At 47.1% G+C, this 26,847-nt stretch overlaps 1 protein-coding gene across 2 annotated transcripts in view; it reads right to left on the bottom strand.

Moving 5' to 3' along the window:
• bur (GMP synthase burgundy) overlaps positions 1 to 26,847 on the bottom strand; it is a 48,269-nt gene that overhangs the window by 6,024 nt on the left and 15,398 nt on the right. For both annotated transcript variants that reach the window (XM_075686207.1, XM_075686208.1), the window contains exons 5-13: positions 26,262 to 26,365; positions 22,022 to 22,215; positions 19,222 to 19,347; positions 18,474 to 18,662; positions 16,557 to 16,836; positions 14,490 to 14,605; positions 13,954 to 14,079; positions 10,169 to 10,287; positions 4,538 to 4,841 (exon numbers count right to left, since the gene is read on the bottom strand). In XM_075686207.1, the coding sequence (XP_075542322.1) occupies positions 4,538 to 4,841; positions 10,169 to 10,287; positions 13,954 to 14,079; positions 14,490 to 14,605; positions 16,557 to 16,836; positions 18,474 to 18,662; positions 19,222 to 19,347; positions 22,022 to 22,215; positions 26,262 to 26,365 (1,558 nt within the window). The remainder of the gene's footprint in view (positions 1 to 4,537; positions 4,842 to 10,168; positions 10,288 to 13,953; positions 14,080 to 14,489; positions 14,606 to 16,556; positions 16,837 to 18,473; positions 18,663 to 19,221; positions 19,348 to 22,021; positions 22,216 to 26,261; positions 26,366 to 26,847) is intronic.

Raw genomic sequence — 26,847 nt, 5'->3', positions numbered from 1 at the left:
CCGCATTCACAGCTATCACCGCCAATCCCATTGCAATAAGCATCTTTGCTGTTTGTTTTAGAGCGCAGCTCTTTGGCGTCCGTTCCTGGGTTTCGCGTCGTCGTCGGCGTTGTCGTCGGCCTCGTAACCAGCTCCGCCCCCCTTTCATCCCCCCAGCGCTAGCAGCGACCGACTGATACCGCTGGATGCCGCTGACGCCGCTAGAGAGTCAAGATAACGTGACTGCATAGAACACCGTCGCCACCATGCAGAAAGAGGAGGAAAGGGTCCCCCCCCCCCTGTTCTTGTGTGGCGGATAGGGTGCTCTTCAGTTGCCAACGCGCCGGTTATTTCACGTAGGCCCCGGCACGTCGACGAATACGTGACCACCTTCCCACGGCTAGACCTGGTTCTTAGCGCTGCGGAAGCGAGGGTATCATATTGTTTGTGTCGGCATCGGCGGCGTTGTCCCTGAAACCAACTCCGCAGCTGGGGTTGACTCACTATCGGCGTCAGCGGCATCAGTCAGTCGCTGCTATCTCTTCCCTCCTCCCTTTATCGTGTTGTCCGCTTGCTGCGCGCGCTTCTGCCCTCATTGTTTGCCGCTGGGTGTACACGCCGCCCCCCTCCCCCCTCTTCCTGCGAGTCTCCGGTTGTCAAAGCGCCGGCTCGAACTTAATTCCTTTCTTCGCTCCTCCTCCAATGCAACCCCTGTGCGGTGGCAATCAGAGAGCCAGATCGGTGGCGGCGGATCTGTATATGTGCACCGCCCGAGCCGAAATTGCCGCTGCCGTTCGCCCTGTGCGGTGGCAATCAGAGAGCCAGATCGGTGGCGGCTTGACATAAAGACAAACAGCAATTTCCTAACACTTATACGGGAGAACATCCCGTTCCTCTCGCTCGTAACGCGTCCCACGGCTGTGACAACCTCGCGAGGCACTTGTATAGATCTCGTCTTTGAGAATCAAGCATTGGTGTACCAAGTCTAACATATATCAGTCTATTTCTCCGACCACAAAGCTTCCTTCATGACTGTCAAGAACTGTTAGTGGAGTCTTTGTTAAAGGAATACGTGTGAAAAATAAAAAAAAAATTCTGTGATAGCGCATACATGTGTTGCTCGATTTCTTTGCCTCAATCTATCGAAAAGGTGAAACAGCTTATTTGCTGCGCTCAAATTTCGCATTAGGAAGTAACGTAATCGTCGGTAATTTTTTTCTGTGTGTTTCACAGCACGTTTTGCCGTCGAAAGAGTAGCACCTGCTTTTAACAGGCGATACCAAAACACCCCGCCGTTCCCCGCTGCAGACTGTGATCGTATGTGTTTTCCCGCTGCTAGATCCCATGTGAACAAGAAAAGCTGCGAGGCGCGTGCGTTCAAGAACTATAGCCCATCTCACGTGAAAACAACGGCGTGCACAGTTTCTTGTTCCAGTACCAGCAAGTCTCCGCCCAGGTCGTCGCACGCCGCATTCACAACCAAACCTATTGGGAAAGCATCTTTACCTATCTCATTTACAACATGTGGTGCGTAGTGCCATTGGTAGCGTGCTGCACGCTTTCAGTAGGCGATAATCCAAACGCACTGCCGTTCCCTAATGCAGGCGGCGCTATGTGAGCATCACACTTCGCTTCAGCGACATCCAGCATGGCCTACCAGCTGGATTTCGTTTCGGTTTCCCGTCGCCCTCTTAAAATTCCATGCCGCAGGAAAACAACAAAATGCGTCTTGGGCCGCTGGAGCACCACCAGCTCGACGTGCGACGCCGTCTCGTGCCGCAACAATCCACGCGACCTTTCGCATTATGTAGATGTCAATAGTCAAGTCGGTCAAATTTTTTGTTACTTCGGATTGTACACTTTCCCAGTTAATACGTGTTTCTCACGGTTACTTCCAGAATGTATGAAAGAGGCGCTACTGTACTATCAATGTAATCTTGGAATGGCCGCAGGGTTGGTAATAGCCCAGTTTTCTTATTAGCAGCCCTTAGATGGCGCTGTGGGGATGCGAGACTCTCACGCGTCTCCTGATACCGCGCGTCTCCTGATACGTTGTTTTCCTGCATAGCTCCTGTATCCTGTAATCTGGCTTCGCCACGTGGCCTGGGGCCTGCGGCAGTCAGTGTGGCTGAAGCGCAGTACGAGAGATGGCACGAGTGTTGCGCTGCTAACGCCACCTCACGGCAAGGTTACTTGGGCACGGAAAGGAGAAGGCGCTTCCTCTTTGGTTTGGGGACAGCAAGCAAAAGGCCACCATCCAACAAGCAAGGCTGCGTGCGGAAGCCAGAGGGCCCTTGTCCAGGGGCTCCACGCATTGAGCGTTTTATTCTTCAATAAAATTGTTCTTTTTCTACCCGTGCAAGATCTGCTTAACAAACACTTTCTCAGGATGACTATACAAGTACTATTAGCCGTGATGGCACATGAAAAGCAAAGGTAAGTTGTATTCGGGGGTGATACTCTCGAGCAATCATTTCCAGTAGTGCATCATCTTTGAGACATTTCGCCCGTCTCTACATCGGACGCACTAAAGTAGACGGATGAAAGCCTTTCTGATATAGCACCAGAAACGCTGTCAACAGAAATCGCATTCTGCATTTGACATGACGATAGCGAAGCAATGGCCATGGTGCAGATGTGGCAACTAGCCACCCAGAAAAGCGATGCCGCCTGGGCAAAATGGCAGAAACTTTACCATGGCCAGAGTCCAGCCTGTCTGGCCGTGACTTTATGTGCTCTTTGTGCAGAGTCCACAGCCAGGCGGAGGGAACCCACGGCCGAGACAGAAGGTAGACGGACCCCTCTAGCCCAGCCATGCCGACCATGCAGAGCCTTGGCTACTTCTCACACTTTACTACAGATGGCGGTAGTTATCTGATCGGTCAACGAGTCCAGTGTGCCAGACAGAGGCTGGTGAAGTCGAATACGTGATGTCGGAGACAAAACCACTAAAATTTTACCCAGCGCATTAAATGTGATCCGCAGCAGCACGGCGATCAGTTGTTGCCGCAGAGGAAGAGCACAAGTGTGCGGCAGGCAAGCGCTTTGTTGTTTGTCGAAGGTGCACACTCAAGACGCTCACTTCAGTGAACCCAAACAGTATATTATAGACCAGCATGAGGCTGGTCAGCCGAGCTAACGTGCGATGCACTGCTGCAGCTCCAGTGTGAGGTAGGACATGCTCTACTCCCACACCAGCCACGCTACACTGCAGAGCCCGTACAGTGTGCAACTTTCGCCACTTTAGCATATAACTGCACTGTGCATGGATTGCATCCGTGTTACGCCGGACTACATCCACGCCTTTAGCTTGGTCACCCCAATGCGCTGTTCTCCGTTCGAAGACAACGCACCGAGGCTCTGCTCGGAGAACACTTTGCAGTAAAAGAACATCGTAGGCACACAACAGCGTGAACAGAGCGCAGGAAGCAGCTGGCAGTGTATGCTAACTCTGTGGATAGCAGATCTGCGGGTCCTGTTCACTGATAGAGAGCAACGGTAGACAAGCAAGGGAAGCAGACTCGGGTGCTGTTTCTTTACAGTCTAAAAAGTATGTCCCTTCTGGCAAGTGGCAACGGGGGCGTTTTTTCTTTCTTCATTTTTTAGTTTTGCTATGAAAAACATCAATTTTTGCGAGCGTTCTTTTAAAGGGCAACTCCGGCGTTTTTTAGCCATATCAGGATATTGTCATGTTCAAATGGCATTGACAGTCCTGTCACCAGTAGAATGGTTCAATTTGCTTAGAAATTCATCAATAATTTTAAATAACCGATAAACGAGATCCCGAAACCAATATGGGTAGCTGTTTCGTGTGACGTCACGATGAGTCGATGATGCCAGGTCCTACACTACCATAATGTAAACGTGCAAAAAGCATACTAAACACGCAGTACACATGGCACTAACGCCAAACAAGTGATGCTGATGATGTCTCCTGATGACACAGGGAGCTTTTACGGATTTTCTGAACCAGACAGCAGTGATTTCAGCGACGGTGGCGATGTCTCCGACGTCACAAACACAGGGTGGCCAGTAAAAAAGTCACGAGCCGGGAACGCAACCAATCTTTAAAATTTATTTTCAAGAAAATTAAATTACTTGCAGCCATATTGCTTGGCAAGGATAACCAGAGCGCAAAAGAGAATGTATATTCAAAATTTTATTAAGATCAATGGACATCGAAAAATTGCCGGAGTTGCCGTTTAAACATTCACATTTCAAGCGTAAAAGTTTCCAAAGAGGTTACTTTATGTCTAGTTTATCTAAAAGAGCATTTTACACAGTACAGAACTTCACTGCAGTTGGCCTTTAAGTTGGAATCCTGGCGAACATTTCACAACAGATGCACAGGGGCATGTGTTTGGTCATTTCTTTATGGCACCAAAGGTAGCAAAAGAAAGGCTGACAAGTTAGAAAAGCTAGGAAACGAGTCAGTAAATATTTTCAATTACCACTGCCCCCCCACTGCGACAGCACACTTTTCAAGCCACTCACAAAGCTATTAATTAAAGCTGAAAGCTGGCAACAAAAGCATATGCAAAAACAAAAGCACACTCACGTCCAGGGGTAGGTGTCTGTTTGGTGTGGCGGGGATACCGGTCATGAAGTCCTGAGTGATGAACGTCCTGATGACAATCGAGTGCTGACACGACGGCTGTCGGCTCACGACATCCCGGTCAAGGTGCAGGGGCAACAAAATCACTGGCATCTGCGAGAGTGTCGACTGGTAGCCAGAAGCCCGCAGTGCCCGTTGGGCCACAAAGTCGCATTGCCGTAGTGTGCTCAGCACCAGAGGCGTCAAGAACGTTGGTGTCACGTCTTGCACCGGAAATGCCACGGGGCCACCAAATATGTACACCACCCTGCACAATTGCACACCAGGAACAGTGCAGGTTATACTGTCAACTCAACACCTTGGCTCGAGAAAAGACCAGTCTAAATCACCCCACTAATACAGCAGAACTTCATTCACAGGTATTGGATAAAAATGCTAGAAAAAAAACATACTAACCAGGAAAATTTACAAACTGAAGTCACTAAAAAATTTGGCAGACTCAACTGTAGTTTACATCTAAGTAACGTGAAGCACTGCGCAAATCACTGCAGCAGAAGATGACTCGCACTGCTGCCGTGCACATGAGGCAGGAGTCAGCCGACATGGGGCAGGAGTGACCCGAGACTCGCATTTTCCTTTTTGTGGTTTGTGCATGTTAGAGACACATGTTCGTGCTCCTCTAATTCGGCCTGTGTCAGCAGCTTAAGAGGAGCATTTTGACAGGAAGTTTTGAGGTGCCCACACAGTGAGAATCATTGCAACACAAGACACAATGCGCGTCGAGCTGCTGGGGTTCAAGCGGCCCGAGATATGCATTGTCGCTGATGGGAAAACCTAAATGAAATCGTGTTGGTGGGCAACGCCAGAAAATGATGCCAGAATGCCGCCAGAGGGAAACATGATGCCCACTTTTTGCCGTCTGCAGCAGGAAACAACAGCGCATTTGGGTTATCGCCTAATAAAGAGCCCCTGAAACGGTTTGGATAAATTTTGTAGACGTGTAGGGTACAGCTAAAATTAATCATTTGCACCACAATTTGAGTGACACATCTCACATTACGAGAGCTATGGACGATTACAAGTTCCCCTCCTCCATAGTCATGCATTTTCTCCTCAACTCGTTCGCCGAGTGATTGTGGCTAAGCTCCGCCTTCACTGGCTCTGCGTCATGATGGCATGTTGTGTCGTCGCCTTCCGGTTCTCTAGGAGCGAGCGCGCGAAGCCTCTCCAAACTCTCCACCAGCTGTTTGGCAGTCGACCCCAAGCGAGAGTTATCGAAGCAGCGTGAATTGCGAGCATTCTGTCGCAGTGCCGAACATGTCTGGTATTCCGGTAACCACAGGCGAGCTGGGCATTCCGACGGATGGCTGGAGGCACAAACTCAAGCTGATGAAAGAACTTTAGTGTAGACGTATTCGAGCGGCCTCATCAGTCTGCACAGTCCAGCCACCTGCTAGCGCAGAGCTTAACCAGCCAAACAAAGCGCTAATATTGCTTTAACCAAGTGTAAAACACTCTAAACATTTACAAAAACGTGTTAACAATTACACTCCTGCAAAAAATGTACCCGAGCAGCAAAGAACAATACCTTTCGTTAATACTACTGTGTGTCATTGAGTTCTGTGCCACCAGGTGGCTGCACCATGCAGACCATTCACATTTGCGCTTTTGTTCATCCCGTGAAATGACACGGTCAAAGGGCCAGGCCCCGTCCCCTTGTGCGCTTGCGTTTACCCTAACACCATACTCACGAAACGCTATTGCGTTAGTAATCTTCTGGTGTAAAGTGAAAGCCGCAAACATGCAAATCCTGGCGCCGATCGGATAGCGGCAGTCCGATGCACTACAACAGCCAGTCCGCTCGTCTGCTGCCTTGCAGAGGGACACGATGTCGCAGCTTGACATATTGCCAGTCGCTACGGTTGCAGTTCATAACGCAACAAAGTCGAATCATAGTGCTCGCGAAAAGACAGGCCGACTGACCGCAGAGCTCTCGTCAAAATGGAGCAAGTTGTAACACAAGCAGACGACACTTGCTGTGTGCCGGAAGTGCTTCAAGTGTACCGAGAAACTGTTCATGTGCATTCGCTTTTGGTTACTTTCTTTTTATAGAAACAGATTAACTAACATTCCAACTATTACGAACAGCATTTGTTCACCATAAAGGTGAAAAAACTATCGATCACACGCCCTGGGCAGCTAATCGGATAGCTCGCCCTGCCGATCTCAATTGGGTGATTTACGTCGTATGGGTAGGGGCGGCTGAAATTCCGCCGAGCAGTGTGCTGCGATAGGCAGCGATGTACATTTTTAAAGCCTTATACAGTCGAGCCCACTTATAACGGCCCCACTTAATACGAACGCTCGCTTATCACAAACAAGTCCGGCGTGACCGTCAAAATATACATTACGGCTATGGCGCTCGGTCTCAGCTACGACAAATGCTCATGAGCCTAGCCGATGAGCTACAGCGAACGCCTTGGTGTCGCAGACCACTTTTTACATGGTGAGAGCCACCGACCCTGTGCTGTGCACACTCCGAGAATCGGCTTTCCCGCGGCGTCATGCCGGAGGCACGGAGGAGCGGTGATGTGACGAGGGGATCGCCGCAAAAAAAGAAAAAGAAGAAAAAAAAGAATGCTGGCCCAGCATGCATGAGCCGCGTGAACACACAAGTCGAAGGGAAGCCCGAAAGTGACAGCTCATTCGCCGTGGGGCCCCACTTGCCATCGTCGCCGTTAGGGCAGCGCCACCCCCCCTTTAAAGTTGCACCGCCACGCCTCACATGACTGCACAACTGTCTTTTTCTTGCTTGTGGTTGTGCTGGTTGTGCTAGCGTTGTCAGCGTTGTTTCCTACTGGTGTGCTCCCGTGCCTTTCCAAGATAGCGGATTCGCCAGCATCTACTTTGACAGTGAAGCGAAAAGCTTTGGACTTGGCCACGAAACAGTTTATCTTGAAAGACCTTTCCCAAGGCGCGAAAAACCATGAACTGTTGAGAAAGTATGGTTTGATGAAATCGACAATATCCACAATACTGAAAGAGAAGGACGAAATCTACAAGAGTGCCGCCGCAGACTCCGCGACAAGGAAGCGCCTACGGAAAGCCATATATGCAGATGTTGAAGATGCGCTTCTAAAGTGGTTCCTTGATGCTCGAGCACGCAATGTTCCCATCAGCGGGGCACTGATGTTGTCCAAAGCAAAGGACTTAGCGTTCCTCCTGGACTTCCCAGATTTTTCCCCTGGCAATGGCTGGCTCCATCGCTTCAAGCTCCATCACAGAATTATCTTCAAGTCCATCAACGGCGAATTGGCATCGGTAAGCAACGAAGACATCAACACGTTGATGTCTAAAAATGTGGCCTGTGTATCAAGTTATGCTGAAATGGAGGTATACAGCGCCGATGAAACGGCCCTATTCTATCAAATGCTGCCTGGCAAAACGCACGCTATGACATGTGCTGGCGGCAAGAACAGCAAAGTTCGCATAACTGTGCTTTTGTGCACCAACATGGATGGAAGAGATCGATGCTTGCCATTTGTCATCGGCAAATCAAAGAGGCCACGTTGCTTCCGCACATATGTACCAGTGCAGTACAGGCATAACTCGAAGTCGTGGATGACACGCGAGTTGTTCACGGAATGGCTAATTGATTTTGACAGCAGCATGGCGAAGAAGGGGCGCAAAGTTCCAATTCTCAACAACTGTACCGCCCACCATGTCCACGCTGTCTTAACGGCAGTTGAGCTGCTTTTTCTGCCGCCAAATGTAACGTCAAAAGCGCAACTGCTGAACATGGGCGTAATACGATCATTTTAAGCGGCCTACAGGCGCCGTGTTGTGCAGATGTTGATTGCAGTTGATCGCCCCGCTGCCAATGTGCCTCTGCAGATCTCTCTGTACTCGGCGGTCGAAATGATCAAACCAGCATGGAAGGAAGCTACACCCGAATGCATCCGGAATTGTTTTCGCAAGGCCGGCTTCGCCAAAGCACCTGAAGCAGGCATTGAAGAGACTCAACAAAGCCAGCCTGACAACGACTTGTGGCGACGCGCTGTTGACGCTAACCTGGCCGGCTGCGATCTTGAGTGGCAAGGTTTCATTGAGGTAGAAGACGCTGCTGAAGTTGCGGAGTCGTTTTGCAACGAAACCGCCATCCGGGAAGTGCGGGCATCAAGCAACGCTGAAGCATCGGAGAGCGACAGCGATCCATTGGAGCCAGCACCTGTAAGCGCGACCACAGCAGTGAGCCATATTGAGGCACTTAGAAATTGTGTGTTTTAAGGCCTTGGGTGATGAACACATCGCAGCTTTGAACAAGCTTGAAACCACCGTCATTGGATGTACTCTGAAGAGGCAGACAACAATCACCGATTTTTTTTCTCAATAACTTTTTGTTTTGCTTGATGTCAATTTTTTTGTTTGGCAAACATATCACGAACAGAATGCAGAGCTGGCAGCATCTTTCTTACCAAGTGGCTCCAGACATGGGATGCTGAACGAGAGATGTCTGCACTGCCAGGTTTGTCTTGTAAACAGCATCTTTGGGTTCCGCAAGCAACCAAAACAAATCTGATCCGAACTTTCACTTGGACAGATTTTGAAATCACAGCTTGCATTTAACAAAACCAGCGCGCACCACACCCGCCCTTCGCAAGTAGACTATTGCGGAGCAAGACTCTCCATGATCCACGGGCCCACAGAACACGCCGAACGCATTCCATTCGTACTCGCAGGCACACGTCAGTGAGAATGGACTCTGGTATCATGCAGGCTAAAAAGCCCTTTCAAATCAAACCGGGTCTGCTTAGTTGGCTTGCTACCGACATACGATTATCACCCGTTTAAACGGCATATTGTAATGTACGTGCACAATTCGCAGTACAAGTGTGCTGATGGCAGCATAGTGCATACACACTTATTTGCTACAATTCCTAATTGCATGAAAAATCTCGGCCAAATGGACGTTTACGCTGGTGTAAGAAGACAGCAATGGGGAGAAATGGACACCACAGTGACCAACTCGGCCGACTAGACGTGCAGACATCATTCACTAACGTGGAAGACGAAGTCATCGATACAGCAGGTGATGGCAGAGACGCTCAGGCTCACTCCTGCACCCACTTTACCGATAGTTACCTAGTCCCTGAACGTTATCTGCAGCTTTGTTGAGTGTAGCAGTGGTGACTGAGATGCCGCAAATCATTCACCGGCTAGTAAAGATCATGACCCTTGGTGCAGTGAGCTACAATACCAAGCAATCCCATATCAATGATTACTTCAAGTAGTCCTACCATACACGCAATAAACGTGACATGCATTTGTCAGGCAGTTGTGCCCTTCTTTTTCCATTTCTTTTCCTTTTCGGGTAATTTGAAAATTAGCTTAATTTGAAGACTTCTTGTAGTTCGGCAATCTAGTCCAAGTACGTCAAGCTCACTGGTCGCAGCCAACCCACTAGCACGTTATCGTTTATCCCATCACGCTGTCCCAGCATTCAATTTTGCGACCTTCGGGCTCTTTTGGGTTTGGAGATCCTGGCCCCTGTGACGGTGACGTTTCCCATCCCGGCCTGAACAAGCTAGCTGCCATATGGCTGCTAGAACTCAGATAATTGAAGAGGCCCAGTACCTGTTGATGTTGTGACATATCTTGGGGATGAGCTTGGCCAGGCGCATCAAGTCCTCCCAGTCGCTAGGCTCTTCGGCTGACGAGAGGCCTACTACGTAGCTGTATGTTCGCCGGTCACCCTGTGACAATGATAAGGCAACAGCAGAAACACTTCCATAAAAATTGTCACAATGCGTGAAACTAACTAAATACAACATCCCATTTTGTGTTCCACTGGTAAAACGAGTTACACTGACCAATGGACAAGTTTAACTCATTGTCCTTTCCATTTCCTGTTCTAGCCTTTAAATTCAATGCACGTTACATATTCAGTCTTCGATTTTCATTAGCCACTAACAATGTTGCAAGAACATCTTGCATTATTTTTAGCCATTTTCACATTATTTCTTGTACTTGTGCGATATTCGACTAATGACTTTTGAGTGTTCTGGCAGCATGCTTTCAAGGCTTTTTGCTAGTCGAAACCAAGCTTTCTGACCACATTTGTTTGGGCTCTACCTTCCACTATGTTCATCCAACATATGCAGCAGATAACTTGACATTGTTGCCAGCCAAAAAGTACTGTTGGAGCGTTTACATGAGGCATGCAATACCACGTGTATGTATACCACAGCAAGCAATATACTTGTAGACTAGGCAAACGTGGAGGAAGAAAATGAGAGATAGGCATTCGTGCTCACAAGCAACGCAGTCGAAGCATGCCCAATGACCTGCAGCCTGTGCAATCTTCCGTTTTGAAGACAATGCTTTTCTTGGTAAGTTACTCCAACTTTTACGTATTGGGTATGTCTGTTTATAGCCTCTTTGATGGACCAATCCCCGATAGTGCAGTCTAAAAATGTGGGCAGACTTCAACAATCATGCAGTAAAAGAAACTTAAGCAGTTCGGCGGTATTCATACTGCCCTCACGCAAGAGAGTGCCATCCATACTGACCCCATCCCATTCTCACACTTCACTCACTCACGAAGATATTGTCGTGCATAAATGTAGACAGCAAATTGAATCGCCTTTCGAACTTATTTTTTTCTTCGCAACGCGGCTACATGCATGATATCAGTCACACGCCTAAAAATTTCGCACCCCAGCTATGACTCGGGCAAGAATGTCACTTGGAGAGACCGGCATCCTACTGTGAAGATCCAAGCTGCAGCTCCCACCAACATCTTTAGTTTTAATGAGAAAAAAATATCTAATTTTACACTCCAAAACCAAATTATTAGAGGCATGCTGTAGTGGGAGACCGCATGAATTTTAACCGCCTGGGGTTTTTCAACATCCGCCTAAATCTAAGTACTAGAAATGTTTTTGCATTTTACACCCACTGAAATGCGGCTACCCCAACCAGGGTTGAACGCACGACCTTGGGGGGTTTTGAAAGCACAATGCTATAGTCACTGGGCTACCACGAGCAGTTTCGCCACAGCTTTCAGAAATGATTAGGTCAGGAACATGCCAAGGCACGATGCAATAAACAAGAAGGATTCTCTTCATACACAAACAAAGTTTGCAAACAGTTCTTGCAGCCTGCTTTGTCGGGTGTCATTCTCAGGGCAGATGGCCACAAGTTATTGACAGTTGAATTAGCCAACAGTTGAATGGCATACTAGGGCGTCTTGTCGCCTTTTCCGTTATTTAAGTCTGCCAGATATCACGGAAAAACTGTCCAGCTTGTGTCGAGGTTGAATTAACTGAAGACAACAGTTCAAGGTTCTCAGTTTAAGTGGCAGCTCCGAACAACCGAAGCGATGGCAGGCTCATCAATGCAACCTAAGGCAGTCTGTGCTCAGAAGTACCATACTTACTCGAATCTAGGCCGACCCCTGAATCTCCAGAGCCAAAAAAAAAATTTAAAAACTTACTTCAAATGTAGGCCAAACGAAAAAGTAAGGACAGCGTTCACAAAATGAAAACAGCATTTATGTAATATGAACATGCCGAACTCATGCTAGCCTCATCGATATAGCAGAGACCACACGTATGCTTGTGGTTGCACGCAAGCCCGCGTCCGTGCGGCCATGCATGCGTAGACAGTGTGCCACGGCTTGAATATGTTGAAACATGTCGCAATATCTCAGTGAACAGGTCTTCTCCCTTATCGCACGCTTATTTTCCTTATCGCTGTCATCTACTCGTTGCGGAACACGCAATAGCATCTCCCATTGCCCCCTCCAACAATGGACGTTTTCTGATCCATGCTGAAGGCCCACCCGGCTTGAAAGTTTAACGATGCCTTAGAGGCTAGCACAACTTATCGTTTGAAAGCGCCACTACAGTAGCATCGCCTGTTTGGTGCCAATACAATAACGTCACGTTATGGGCCACGCCGCATGCCGATACAGCCGATACAACACAGGTCAAAATGGCAAAGTCGCTCATGTACTTCAGTTGGCTACTGGCACAGCTGGCAGCGGCTGTGATACTGACTTATCTAGATGGCGCTAGCTATGCACCGTGTTTGTAATTTTCAATTACAAACTGGCACATTTTTTATATCCTCGAATCTAAGCCGACCCTAGGGTTTGATATACAACTATTTGAAGAAAACTGTCGGCCTAGCTTTGAATATATACAGTAATAAAACTGCCTCAGCGAATCAAATGAGCAAAGAATACCTTGAATGAAGAAATGCATATACTGTACTTACTCAATTCTAACACGCCCTCAATTGTAATGCGCACCCGTTTTCCATGACCAGAAAAAAGGGGGGAAAAAAAGCCCTCGATTGTAACGTGCACCTGTTTGCCACTACCTAAAGAAATGAAATTTTACAATACCGCGCACCTCAATCTTTCATGCAGAAATACAACTTTCTCTCATTTGAAAAAAAAAAAAGATGAAGATTTACTCCCAATGCACTAAATAAAAAAAGTAGCCGTTTCGCTCGAAAGGCGAAGCATCGATTACGACAGCAAATTTGTAGACAGCTATACGAAAATTAAGGATAGTAGTTTTATCGGTTGTATAAACTTTTAAGCATTCACTTACTAACTGTATTAACAAGCAACAATTAACATGCGCACAAGCAAACATGAACACGTCTCACTCAATGACTGCGGAAACTCTTTATCAAAGCGCTAGACTGAGGAAGTGCGGTAGCAGGAGCGAGCGAATTGACCTTTGTGCGGCCTCTCGTCAACACGAAATAAGCGACGGGTATACAGCGTGGTGCGCCTAGATGCATAGACTCTTGTCTCCGTCGCAGATTGCTTTCCGGGTAGGGGCCATGCGGCAGCGCCATATGTAGCAGCTTCCGGTGTAGAACGCCTCTCCAGTTCGCGCCAGTCCAGCACGCATGTTACGGGAACCCCGAACGTTCGTGATGCGGCCCAATTTCCATCGTTTCTACACCCGTGATCGCTTTCCTTTAAATTGCAGCATCGCGATAAGCTCGGCATGTCTCTGCAGTTGGCACTTCCATGTTGATAGAGCAAACGCAGAAAACGGAAAGATAGACGGTGCACTAACCTGAGCTACCTAAGCCAAAAAAGGCATTGCTTAAGCAGACAAACTACAGCACATCGAGGAAGCTACGGCAGCTAGGCTCGAAGCAGCTCGAAGCGCATACAAGGCAGCCATTCTGAAATGCTGATGCAATACGGTAACAAAGATTTAGGGTCGTACTTTATTCTAATGCGCACACAGTTTTCGGAGCCATTCATTGAAAAAGAAAGTGAGCGCTAGATTCAAGTAAACGCGGTAACACTGCCAGATGTTTAGAACTGTAAGCATGCACCAACACAAAATTGAAGCACAAATCCTTTACATGACAGAAGTGTCACCCACCTGAACACCAACACTCTTTATGGGCAGGAGGGTAGATGTGAGCTTGTACTGTGTAGAGACGCGACTGAGGAACTCGCACTCATCTTCCGTTGCACCATTCTGAACTCTGTTAATGAGGGAGTGCTTCTGCAGAAACCAAAGCATAACACCAGAGCAAAAGTTTTCAGTGAAAGGCATCCAAAAGACTTTCATAAACACTACTGAAAATTGAATCATCTTGCTGCTGGCAGTCCTAACCTGCCACTGCTAAGTAAACATAATAGAAAGGAGATTACACTTTGGCATATTGCATATTCAGTTCACAAAACAAACGCACAATGCACACACCTAGCAGAAACAATACTACCTCGCTCATTCCAGCAAATGCACGTACGACAAAACGCATTACAGGAAGTACAATCATATAAAGCCCCAATTTCAATTCTTTCAAGAAATCTAACAACTTAGAGCAAGAACTGCATCAGCTGTGCTGATACACTGAAAGCAAATTGGTCACGCAAATGGTTGAAACAACTGCTCTTGCAATGTGAACCCACCTTTTTAAGAGAGTTAGAGTAGTCAATGATGATCTTGACCAAGACACTAGTTTCTGAAAAGTCCTTCTCCATGTAAGGTTCATCACCACACAATACCCTGACAGCAAGGCCAGGACCTGGGAGGGTGGAAAGGGGACGCAATCATAAGTCAATGCTGGCACTATGCCACCCACACGCATGCACGATGAAAAAGGAGAAGGTGAAAATGTTTATCACAATAGGGCAGGCAGGGATAGCAATGAATGGCATTGTGCAATGACCCTTGAGATTTGCTGGTTAGGAAACCAAAACAAAATCGAGCTGGCGAGCGACACCAGAATATGATGCTGCCAGAGCAAAACATGACGCTAACTTTGCACCACCTGAAGCAGGGAAGCATTTGGGTCATCACCTATTAAAAGCATGCAGTACACTTCGAAGTTTCAACGGCACTATCCACACACGCATGCACTGTGAAGCAGATAGGTAAAGATGCTTATCGCAATAGGGTTGACAGTGACGGCTGTGAATGGTGACGTGCAACAACCTCAAGAGATCTGCTGGTACCAACAGAGGAATCCGTGCACGCTGGCATTTTCACATGACATGGGCGAGACCCTACTTCTTCCAATTCCATGTGCTTTGAGCCTTTTCTTGTTTACATGGGATCTAGCAGCAGGAAAACATATTGTATCATCGCAACTTGGCGACGCACTGAGTGTTGGTGCTGAAAAAATGTCTTCAGTGAACATATTAATAGGTAAGAAAGAAGAAAAATTGTACTTTGGATAATATATTGTGTTCTCAACTTCCTGCAATCGTGCTCCAAATGCGGTCACGCGTGCTGCTACTTCGACCACATGCTCTGGCTGTGCCCGTACAAAGCGGGCTCCGACTTTCATAACAAGTCCAAGTGGGACGCCTTGCTGAAGAGCTCGGATTTCACAAACCAACTACAGGCCGTCCAGAGGGCCCGCGACGTAGCGGAGAGTCACCACCTCCCTGTCCCGTCGTGGGCGGAGCCACCAACTTGATCGGGGAGCCTTCGGTTCCCCCCAGTCGAGTTCCTCAGGACACTCTAATAAAGTTCTTGTCACTGTCACTGTCTCAATTGCCAATGTTGCCGCTAGGGAATCGTACGGAACAGGATCGTATCAACAAGGCTTTATTTTATTCAGGCAATGGACCTTGTTGGCTGACATAAGATGGGTCAAGTGGATATCGTTCTTGTCATGCTGAGGGTAAAAAGTAGGAGGAACATGATGCTGCTGCAATAGCAATGATGCAACAAGAAAACTTTCACATCACGCAGCCATCAAGTTCCTGAAATAAAAAAATTCACTGACGATTAGAATACTCCCCCATGTGAAACTTGAGCACAGCTTTATATGCAGTCTCATTTCGCATATCAATATCTTGTATTAGTATATAGGTACACAGTTTATATTACGAAGAGAACGCTGCGAGTAGCGCGCTTTGTTTCCATGGAGACGACGCGCACTGCTCTGGCGCCAAATCGTAGCCATCGTTGCCGCTCAACCCGTCCTGTGTGGCACCGCACTTTTCTTTTCATGCTTTCGTTCCACCAACGACAAGAGCGGCCCTTCGTCACGGGGTAACCCCGCCACCAGCGTCAGCGGTAACACCCAAGAGCGCCTTGCATAGAGCCTAACTCGTAGCCACTTGCCATCGCCCCTTGCAGGACCAGCGATCCCCATCACACACACTGGTACCGCAAAGACTGACCACAGCAGCTGAAGCCGCTGATGAGCGCAGCTCTCTCCCTACCTCATGCCACCCCGGCCCCCTCCCTCAGAAGCGAAAACCAGATCGCCCCCACGACTGCGGATGCCATGGACGCTGGCAACTCGGCACATACGCAGGCAGTTTCCCCTCCACTCCCCATCCACCTTCCACCTCATGCACGCTTCCTTAATCTCCCGCTACACTCTGCATCCATTTTCATCTTTAGCTGTGGTTGCTCGCTTGGTAACGAGGTACGACACCAAGGCACGTCGACACTTAACACAGGAACAGCACCTAAGAGTTGCATTCTAGAATGCTTTGCACCATGGTAATGCCACTCACCGGGGAAGGGGTGCCTCTGGACAAGCTCACTGGGCAGGCCAAGGTCACGGCCTAAGGCACGCACTTCGTCCTTGTGGAAGTCCTTGAGGGGCTCCACAACGCGACCACGCGCCCGCAGTTGCCGCACCAAGTCGGTGTCGTTGTGGTGCGTCTTGATGGCGTCTGCTTGGCCACTGGCCAGGTGCGAGGCACTCTCGATAAGGTCGGGCCTCAGCGTACCCTGCCCCAGGAACACCTCTTCCGGGTTCAGCTGAAGCTCCCCAATCACCTCATTGGCCACCTACACACACGGAAGGCGGGCATGGGTGTTAACAATCGCGTTACTAAGTGTGAACGAAAATTTTTGGAACTGCTTGCGCAACTGATTTAGTGATCCATTTGAGCTATTGACCATTTGTGGTCCAAAGATACAATCGACCGCAAATGTTTATGGGACATGACATGAGAAAGTTGAATGATGGTGATTAACCCTTTCAGTGTTAATTTTGATCACGAAATGTGACCTCCCAGGGATAATTTCCTTTATTGCAGATTTGTAATGTTTAGAGTGACCTATTCAGGGAAAAAAAAAATTTTAAGCGTCGATAAATTGACGAAAGAACATTTTCAATAAACATGCATTGTTTATTCAGAAGCACTGATGCTCTTGCACAACTACTTATAATAACAATGCAGAAGGAATGGGAAAATACACTGCTGCATCATTTAGCACTATTTTCTTTATTCTAACGCACCCTCGAATCAAACATGCTCACATTTTTTATGTAGTAACTAGAAAACTAACATGTAAATCACATTAAAGCTCTTAACCAAAGTAGAAATTTATTTCAAATCCTATCTTTTAGCGAGAAAAATGGGAAAAGATAAGCGTTGCACTACGAAAGCCAATCTCCTAAAGTCAGATTTGCCGCAATACACTTGTGTTATGCAGTAAAGCGTAGAAATGCCATGAAGACGATGTTTCGTGTACGATTGCACTGCGCAGGCAATTTTCAGCCAATTTTCTCGCAAAATAAAAAAAAACAACAGCAAACCGTTACAATCAAGTAAATACCATAATCAGACATTGTAAGCTAGGGTAATGGCTTGAAAATACGTATTTTCGACGAGAGATGATGTGTGTTAAACGCATTCAATGTCCTCAAGCTCCAATCAATAAATTTTCTGGTTTTATGTGCCAAAACAACCAGGATTTGATGAGGCACACTGTAGCGGGGGGAACTCCGGATTAATTTTGACCACTAGGAGATCTTTAACGTGCCCCCAATGCGCAGGACACAGGTGTTCTTGCATTTCACCCACATCGAAATGTGGCCACGACGGCTGGGATTTGATCCCACAACCTCATGCTTGGCAGCACAACACCACAGCCGACACGGCATCGTGGCAGGGTGTGCCTAGCTACTCCTAGAGAAGCACCATCACTAGGGGGGCCACTGTCGAGGTCACCATAGAGGTAAGGCATAGGCATTCTGACTGTTCAAATTCGAGTTATCTGGAGAAACTCCATTTCAGAACACACAAAAAAACGAAGCACGGGCGCATAGGAATGCATGTGTATCGGCCGGGACCTTTGGTCGGGATTGAATAATAATAATAATAATAATAATAATATTTGGGGTTTTACGTGCCAGAACCACTTTCTGATTATGAGGCACGCAATAGTGGAGGACTCCGGAAATTTTGACCACCTGGGGTTCTTTAACGTGCACCTAAATCTAAGCACACGGGTGTTTTCGCATTTCGCCCCCATCGAAATGCGGCCGCCGTGGCCGGGATTGAATAAACCAAAAAATCATACTAACCAAAGTAGAATTAATGGAAGCCTACCGTAGTTAAACTTACAAATCACGAGATTTAATAAGCGATTTACAGGCACAAAATAATGCCGCCATAGCGACACCAGAGTGCACGTACCCGCATGAAGGTGTCGCCAATGATCTTGCGCTTCTCCTCGGGATGTGCCGTCACGCAGAGCATCTTGGTGGTACGCTTGCGCTGTGGGTCCTTGGGGTCAATGGGTACAGTCGTCGTGCCATTGTAGAACTGGTGCGATGCGTCCACCATGCGCAGGCTAAGGCCCAGCTGGCGCAGAGACTGCTCCACCTGGTCACAATCATGGCCGCAGGCATCGCATTAGCATGCCACTTAAAAAGCCGATCTGTTGCATATGCAACACACAATGAATGTCTACAGAGTTTACAACAGGGCCGATTTTTTGCTTACATCAACACGTGGACTAACCATACATAGCTACATCTGTACAACTATTTCGGTATTCCGTATTATGTCCCAACAAGATGCCACGGAACGTCCAAACACTGCTGGCCCATTGAGTAACTGTAGAAAGTAGAAATGCTAAACTTCACAAAAACAAAGGTTTATTACAGACAAGTGTTAGATAGCCTGCCCTAGAGTTCCACTTAGAAAGTTTCAGTAAAGGGGCAGGTTGAGGAAGGGCTTGCAATGACAAGCTCTGTTACACAAGACATGAACAAACAAACTCAATGATGTTAGGATGTTAAATTCACTCGTGTTAGACTGAAATTCCGGCAAGGAATATAGATGCCCAGCATCCCCCTAACTGTGTCTTAAAAGAATGTGTTCAATTACGACCTTCATTCATGGATCATTCACTCGTTCGAGACGCTGAAGACAGTCTCACCTGTACACTCTCATCTTTGCGCATGAAGCCGTTGTCTATGTGCAGCGCTATCACCTGGTCCTCCCGAAGCGCCTTGTGCAGGAGGGCAGCACACACTGTGGAGTCCACACCGCCGCTCACCAACATCTATAAGGCACAGAGTGTCGAGGGTTTCCCTTGTCATACAAAAAACATCTTCCTCGTTGCAACCAGAGCAAGAAGCACTACACAACCACTCCGACGTCATCAGGTACAAGCACACGTGCACAACAGCTTGTAGATGTGCTACTGCCAACCACTTGTAGATGAAGGTTGGCATGCCAAAGCAGCTAGTAGATGGTGGCAGCCTTCTGGCTACCACTCGTGTCACTGCGAAGCAAACTAAAGGGAACACCCACAATGTTGCTGATCCACTCGGTGACTCCAGGCATGTTCAAGCGCACGTACCGCAGTGCCATCAAAGGCAAAATTAGCACATAGCCCAGAAAACTTTACAGCCAGCTGTGAACAGCAGTACCGCAAGCTACGAAAGATCACAAGGGGACAAGCAGATACTGCTTGATAAAGTTTGTTTCAATCATGCCTGAAAAGAAAGATCGATGGTGGTAGTGACACCACAGTGTTTGGTTTTTAATGCAGCGAGAAGCAGGTCAGGAAACAAGATGACAAAGTTTTGTACTACCCCTGGCGTGTTGTAATGGAAACTGTGTCAACCGCAAAGCACAAGGTTTTCGTAGAGCCAGCTTAAACTAAAGCTACTTGAACTTCGTTGTCATGCTAGAATGAGCACAACAGCAGCTTTATTATAAAAATCAGCTGCACTGCAGACTAAAAAGCACGGCTGGACATCAGCTGCTGCTGCTGGGCACATTAACATGCCGTGTGGTAAATGGTCATGGGGCACTGTCTTCTCACTGTGCAACAAAAAATTTGGCAGACTCAAGTGTAGTTTACATGTACGTAAAGCGAAGCCACACAAGACGGCGGACATTCATCAACCGGGTGGGGCCCTAGCGGCCCAAGACACACATTGTCGTTTCCCTGTTGCCAAGTGTTTAGTAGGAAGCTCTAGCTCGAGGCCAACTCCAATGCCGCCTGTCTCTCTCTCGCTCGCAGCCTCACTTGAATGAACATTAGTCTTTGGTGTCCCTTATTAAGGGGGGATGTGGCTTTGAAAATCAACTTCCTCATTTCTTCATGGATTTTGATGAAAATTGGCACAAATGTTTAGACTGTCTCCCTGATGCTTCCATAAAAGTTTCAGAGCGATATCTTGAGAACATATTATTCAATTTTATTGAACAGAATTTTTCTCCCTCTTACTTTCTGGAGAGCCTGGGGAACTTAAAAAATGTGGTAGAAGGCTTGTTAAGTATTGACTGCATAGCTAAATGCATGCTGAAGGTCGTGACATTCTTGCATTCTTTTTTTTCCCAACACAGATTTTTTGGAGTGCCATATTTTATGTTACTTTCATATCAAGCACACTTTCAGGGTAGACGAATAGCCATATCGTAAACTTACAAAGGGTCAAGATGAGAAAGCAAGAATGTCACGACCTGCACTACAGCCCAAGGAACGTGACAAAAAAAAATGGAGTCAAAATATGTTAAACGGTAACAAAGAAATCAGCTCCAGAAACTGAGCAAAAAGGCAGAAAAACAGATTTGAGAAAACGGCTCTCAAAGTTTCACGTTCTCCATGGTTCTCTAAAAGGCACCAAATTTGTAGACTTTGGGGTGTTTTGTGATGTGGGGATTCTTGTACATGTGGCCTCTGATTTGGTGTGCTCCCCCCTCCCCTTTTTCTTTTTATAGGGCATTCTTTGCTGCTGCTGCTCTACAAAGAGCATGGGGCCTAGGTTTCAAACCAAGTGACGTGCATAACTCGGTGTGGTCATGAATATAGTTCCAGTGTACATTCAGGCAGCCTGTACCTGCAGGCTGCCCGACTGATAGCAATCTCTAGTACAATCATTGAGGCTTTTTTTGGTAGACTTGACCACGTTACTGAATGAAGGCTCCGAGTGTCAGCACCCTCCCAAGTCATCTTTACTTGACAATGGCTGTAGAACTTAGGATCAGAGAGCCAGTGATAGATATGCAGCTGCTAGGTGCTTTCCAGAATTGTACTTCTGCATGACGCCTCGATCACTTCTGCAGCCAGGTGTCTGTTCCAGCCCAAGGGGCCTAGTGAACAGAGCTCATGATGAGGTTCTCTTCATGAAGGGGTGGTATGACAGATATTGCTACGAGCTATTGTGACAACATAATGAAAGAGTTAACGTGCAATATGCTTGGTTGCGGGTCCGAGATGGCGACGCGTGAAATGCCTAGCCGCAGATACAAGGAGCCGACGCACGATGTGCTTAGTCGCACAGTTAGAGGTGCCGACGCGCGAAATGCCTAGTCGCGGGCTTGAGGAGTCGACACTCGATGCACTTATTCACGCAGTCGGAGATGCCGATGCACAAAATGCTTAGGTGAGGGTCCGAGAAGTCCACGCGCTTTCCAACGAGACCAAGATGGCGACTCTCGGTCGCGCCGTTCCAGAGATATTGTGGCTTGAAAAACGCTGTTCTTTCTTGATTTCCGCGAGATCTTTCACCACCTTGGCTGATAAAACAAATTTTTTAGAGCCCTTCTAAGTGGTTTACAGTGATGATATTTGGGTATCAGATAGAGAAGGGGTTATAGAAACTGAAAATGTGATTTTAAAAATAACGTTTTTTTTTTTAGCAATTTTTCGCGATGCAAAAGCCGCGTCCCCCCTTGAAGCAAGAACAGTTCACAAATGCACACAGGCCATGCACAACACTGACCAAGACTTTGCTCTGTCCCACGGTCCGGCGGATGTACTCGATGCACTCGACCTCTCGACTTTGCAGGGTGAAGTTGCCTGAGAGGCCAGCGATGTCGTAGAGGAAGTTTGAGAACATGGCCTTGCCCTTGGGTGTCAGGTCCACCTCGGGGTGGAACTGCACACCGTACAGCTTCATCTTCTCATTGGCGATTGCTGCGCAGAGAGAGAGGAAAAAAAGAAAAGAAAAAGATGGCTAAGTAGGGGAGACGTAGTAAGCATGAAAGGAGTGCGTCTGTCTACACCAGGTGGTCATAAGGAACCCAGATAATGAGAGGGTGCTCTGCAATACTACAAAAATAGCTGGAAGTATGTATGACACATAGTCCAAGTCCTGAACGGCAACATACGGATATCCTTGAAACAGAAGTATGCAACTGCTGCATTCTGCGAGTACTAACCTGCAGGCCCAGAACATCAAAGCTGAAAAAGTTAAAAGTTAAATACTTTTACTTATTGATGAAAGGTGCAGAGATTGTCAAACCGATGTACAGGGTCATGCACATTTAGGGTAACTGCCTCATTAGTATTCAAGCAGGCATAATTTCAACAGAGACATTCCTTATGCAGTGAAATCCTGATAATCTGAATTGACGAATAATTCGAACCACTCTGTTGGTCGCGGCAAAGTCCGGTGTACTACTTGAATAGGGAAAAAACTCCCGCAAATTCTAGCTCTGAATACTGCACCACCGTTATTTAGAACAAAATTTGTCTCTCCCGTGGACTACTTTTGAGACCAACCCGAGCCAAAGGCAAAAGTTTGATGTCTTGCTAGCTACCGTAATGTCTCGTGCTGTGAAAGTGACGAAAAAACACGCGCGAGGAGCAGAGACCAAACCGGAGCAAGCACAGCAGCGCGTCCCCCTTTCCCGTATGAGAAAGCAGCAAGAAGAAAAATAAAGTGATAGTTCTGGCCTAAAGGCAAAACACTGACAGCAATAACGAAGTATTAGACAACTACATGAAATGTTTGTTGTTTTATCAGCCATATATATTGCAGTAATCAATAGCTTACTAATTACAATAACAAGCATAGTGTCACGCGCGCAGGGAAACAAAGACATCTTACTCTAACATTTGCTGTCACAGTGCTAGTGTCGTGAAGGGTGCCTGCCTCAGAGGGACACGCTTCGGATTGCATTTTGCTTCAATGCATATCCGAGTCTTGAGATTGCATGATCTCCCACGCCAGCTACGCAAGAAGACAGCGCGTGAAGTGGCCAGCCATCTCAACGCACCCACCACAGACTGCAGTCAAATCTCAATATAACGAATCACGTGGCACCGCTGAAAATCGTTCCTTTATCTGAAAGGTTGTTATAGTGATAGCCCCAAAATTAACCATTCCGCCCATTGACCCATCAGTTCATAAATTTTTACAGTTCGAGTTACCCACGAAAACATCGCTGTTGGCTCTTGACCCGCTCCGTTGCTATTTTCCGTTGATTCCAACCCCCCCCCCCCCCCCGAAGCACCATATAATAAGAGTGATGTGCGCAAAGCAGACACTGAGAAAACTACTGGCAAAAAGGAAGCTTCATGTCACCTCCAAAGGGCAATGGTTCTTGTTGTTTGTTTTTCACATTCCTTGCTGCGGACACTGCAACTGTCTAACTCGCGCCACACACCTGAACTATTCCAAAGCAAAAGTGTGCATAAACGACACTGACCAGAAAGTATAAAGCGCGACCGTGTGGCATCCCCGCCAAGTACGAATATTACATTTCTTTGTGCACGTAGCTTGTAGAACCACAGAAAGAAGTGCGAAAGAGGCGTGCGCAGAAAGAACCGTGAAAGAAAGAAGATATGCCCCTCCGTTGCTAGGCTATACTTGCCTGGACTCAGCATGGTATCACAAAACTCGATGCATTGTCGCCTCCGCAATACATATAAAATATATTCTGCCACATGTTCCTTCTTTTTTTTTTTTTCTAAGCGCCATTTTAGGTTTTCTGAAGCCACGCGCACCGCCGCCCGATTTCTGAATATTAATTTGTAGTACTGAGGCGTCGTTAACATCACACGAAAACTGAATAACAATCGTTATTCTGGAACATTGGGTATTCTGAAGTTCGTAGTACTGAAATAACTGTTACAGTTAAAACCAGAAGTCAGCAGGGGATTTCTGAAAAGTTCGCTAATCTGAAAAGCTTGTTAATGTGGTGTTCACAGTAACAAGGTTTCACTGCGTTGCACCTCCAAGAAACAGAGTGTAGCCCGTGCGTGCGCTCAACCACAGTCGGGTGAAGAAATACAGTGCAATATGCCCGGTGGCAGTGGGTACAGAGAGCACAGTGAGCAGGCAGAAAAAAAAATATTTTAAAGAAGGCTCAGTATGTTCAGGTCACGAACCCGAATAACTATAACATGAGGAGCATTACGAGGGTGGAAATTCAAAAAATGAAACTCTCATTATACTCAAGCAGATACGGTGTATTGTAACCTTGAGCAAAGTTATCAGCGCTGTTGCGTAGGCAGATGAATCAAGGAGTCTTCGAAGTCCCACAGCGCATCACCGTCCAATCCATGAGCTGCTTTGCCATGTTTGATTGTGATGACAAAGTAATCAGTACTCATCCTTTCACCTGAGGTTGAGACGGCAGTTGCGACGGCAGAGGGAGCGAAAGCCCTGCGGTCATTCGCTCCCTCTCTTTTTCTTTTTGGGGGGGGGGGCACCACCTTGCATTATGATCGTAATGCATTTTTCCTTTTCTGACAGACTGAAGGTCACTCCTCACATTATATTTGCAGTCACATTATTTAAATACAGTAAATGAAGACTGTTGATGTAGCAAGCATCTGTTCGTTTTCGTTATCCATTCGATAACTGTACATCCAGTTCACATTCTTTTCCGGTTCACGTTTAAAAATTTTTACTGTGTACAGTCAATTTCAGATTTTTCGAACTCCCTAGGGGCCACGAAAACATCCCCAAGATTGGGCACTCTGAAAAAATATGTGCATGCATTTTACTCCCTCCACGGGCTCAAGTCACCACGAAAACATCCCGACACAGCTCTTAAGGCCTGCCAGCACACTTATCACACTTAATGTACTGGTGCTTGCACCGGACACAAGACAGCAGGCGCGTGCTTGCCTAATTAAGAAATACGGTGTTCCATGACAGCTGCCCCTTTCCACTCTTGCTATGCTTCACCGCAACACATCGCTGTAGGCGGCGAAGCTGACTTTAGGGAACCGGTATTATGCAACACCCCCTGCGGTGGTAGCTTCGACTATAGCCGTTTCGGACCTGCGGTAATGGCAGAATGTCCGGAAAATGGGACGGCGAAGGGTTTTTGCGTCTGAAATTCCAGACGTTGTTATACACTGACTATGGGGTATGTGGCAGTGCCGCAGTGGCGTCTGAATTATTGGGAATGTCCAAAAAATCTGATGTTCAGTAAATCGGTTTACTGTTTATAAGCACGAAGCTCCATTCTAATAAAGCTGTTGCAAATAGGCATTTTGGTGTCACTGCTGCCTCAGTCATCATTATCTTGCTAGTGCTGTTGCTTTTGTTCAGCTCTAATGACAAGTTCAAGGGTGAATGTATGATCAGCGAGAAGCTTATGCACAAACCGTTTTTGCATGCACTTTACTAGCACAACCTCTGCTGAATACCACCAGCAAATAAGGTATCACATTACACTGACAGTGCTGAACAGCAGAGCACCAATGTTTTACCCCAGCTAGCCTGCCTCGCCACAAATGCCTTGGGCGTGCTAGCAAAATGCTACCACAGGTCAACTTTGGCAACTGCCCACTATGACTGGCCCGAGTTGAACCATGCACAAGTGCTCTACACATTTTTATGGACAGCACTTCCAGAAATAAGCAAGACAACAAACAATGAATTGTACGGAAACCACCGACGATGACTGCCGATGTCAACAGCCTGAACGAACAAGCAAGCGAGAAAACCAGCAAGTGGGCGAATGGACGAACAAGTGTTTTCTTTGCCGAGCTCTCTACAAAGCTCACGTGCAACCAGTACCCTCTGCCCTTCCTTTCTTCTTCCTTCCTTCTCACATCTCGGGAGCACGAGAGTGCGCACCCTTCCCCTTGGCAACCTTTGTACAGCAAGCCCGACCATAAACCACCAACCAATTACCACCAGTCGCTGCCAATCATAAAAATGGTCGAAAGAGCCAAGGAAAGCTACTCGTCCTAAAAGAAAGCCAAACTGCACAGCTCACCTGCAACAGTTGTTCCCGATGTAGCGATGACCTTAAAGTTCTCTGCTGGCTTATCAACACTGTCGCCATGGGTTAGTAGTGCCTCTTCCTCTTTGTCCATGCCTCTGAAATAAAATAACATGGGCAGATGGCCGAGGTTATTCCTTACAGTAATGGCGGCACATAGGAAAACAGTGAGCAAAGACATTCTTTTTTCTCCAAGGACGCTATTTTTTTATTTTTATTTATGCAACAAAAGTTCATTCCTCTCGTCCGTCCTAAGGAACTGTAAAATGGGTGAAAAATGAATCGCCTAAAGCAAAATGTGGAGAAAAAGGTAGCCTACTGTGTGCAAGGATGCAAGGTGCCACCCGGTCGACCTAAATGTGAAAAGTTCATTTGGGGGGAACAGTGCTAATGACCAAGTAACGTAAACTTAGTCCTCACTACAGTTAAGCCTCAATCTAACAAAGTCGGTAACATCAGCACTCTGCTTTGTTATATCACTTTCGCTGCATTGAAATTTAACCTTTTATACACGGTACAGTAACCAACAGATTCTTTTTTTTTTTTTTTTTTAAGAAGGAGGTTGCTAGAGAAGTCATAA

This window comes from Dermacentor variabilis, chromosome 3 (genome assembly GCF_050947875.1).
Source record: "Dermacentor variabilis isolate Ectoservices chromosome 3, ASM5094787v1, whole genome shotgun sequence".
NCBI classification, from domain to species: Eukaryota; Metazoa; Arthropoda; class Arachnida; order Ixodida; family Ixodidae; genus Dermacentor; species Dermacentor variabilis.
Note: the sequence above shows the minus strand (reverse complement) of the source record. Positions and strands in the feature narration are given on the sequence as shown.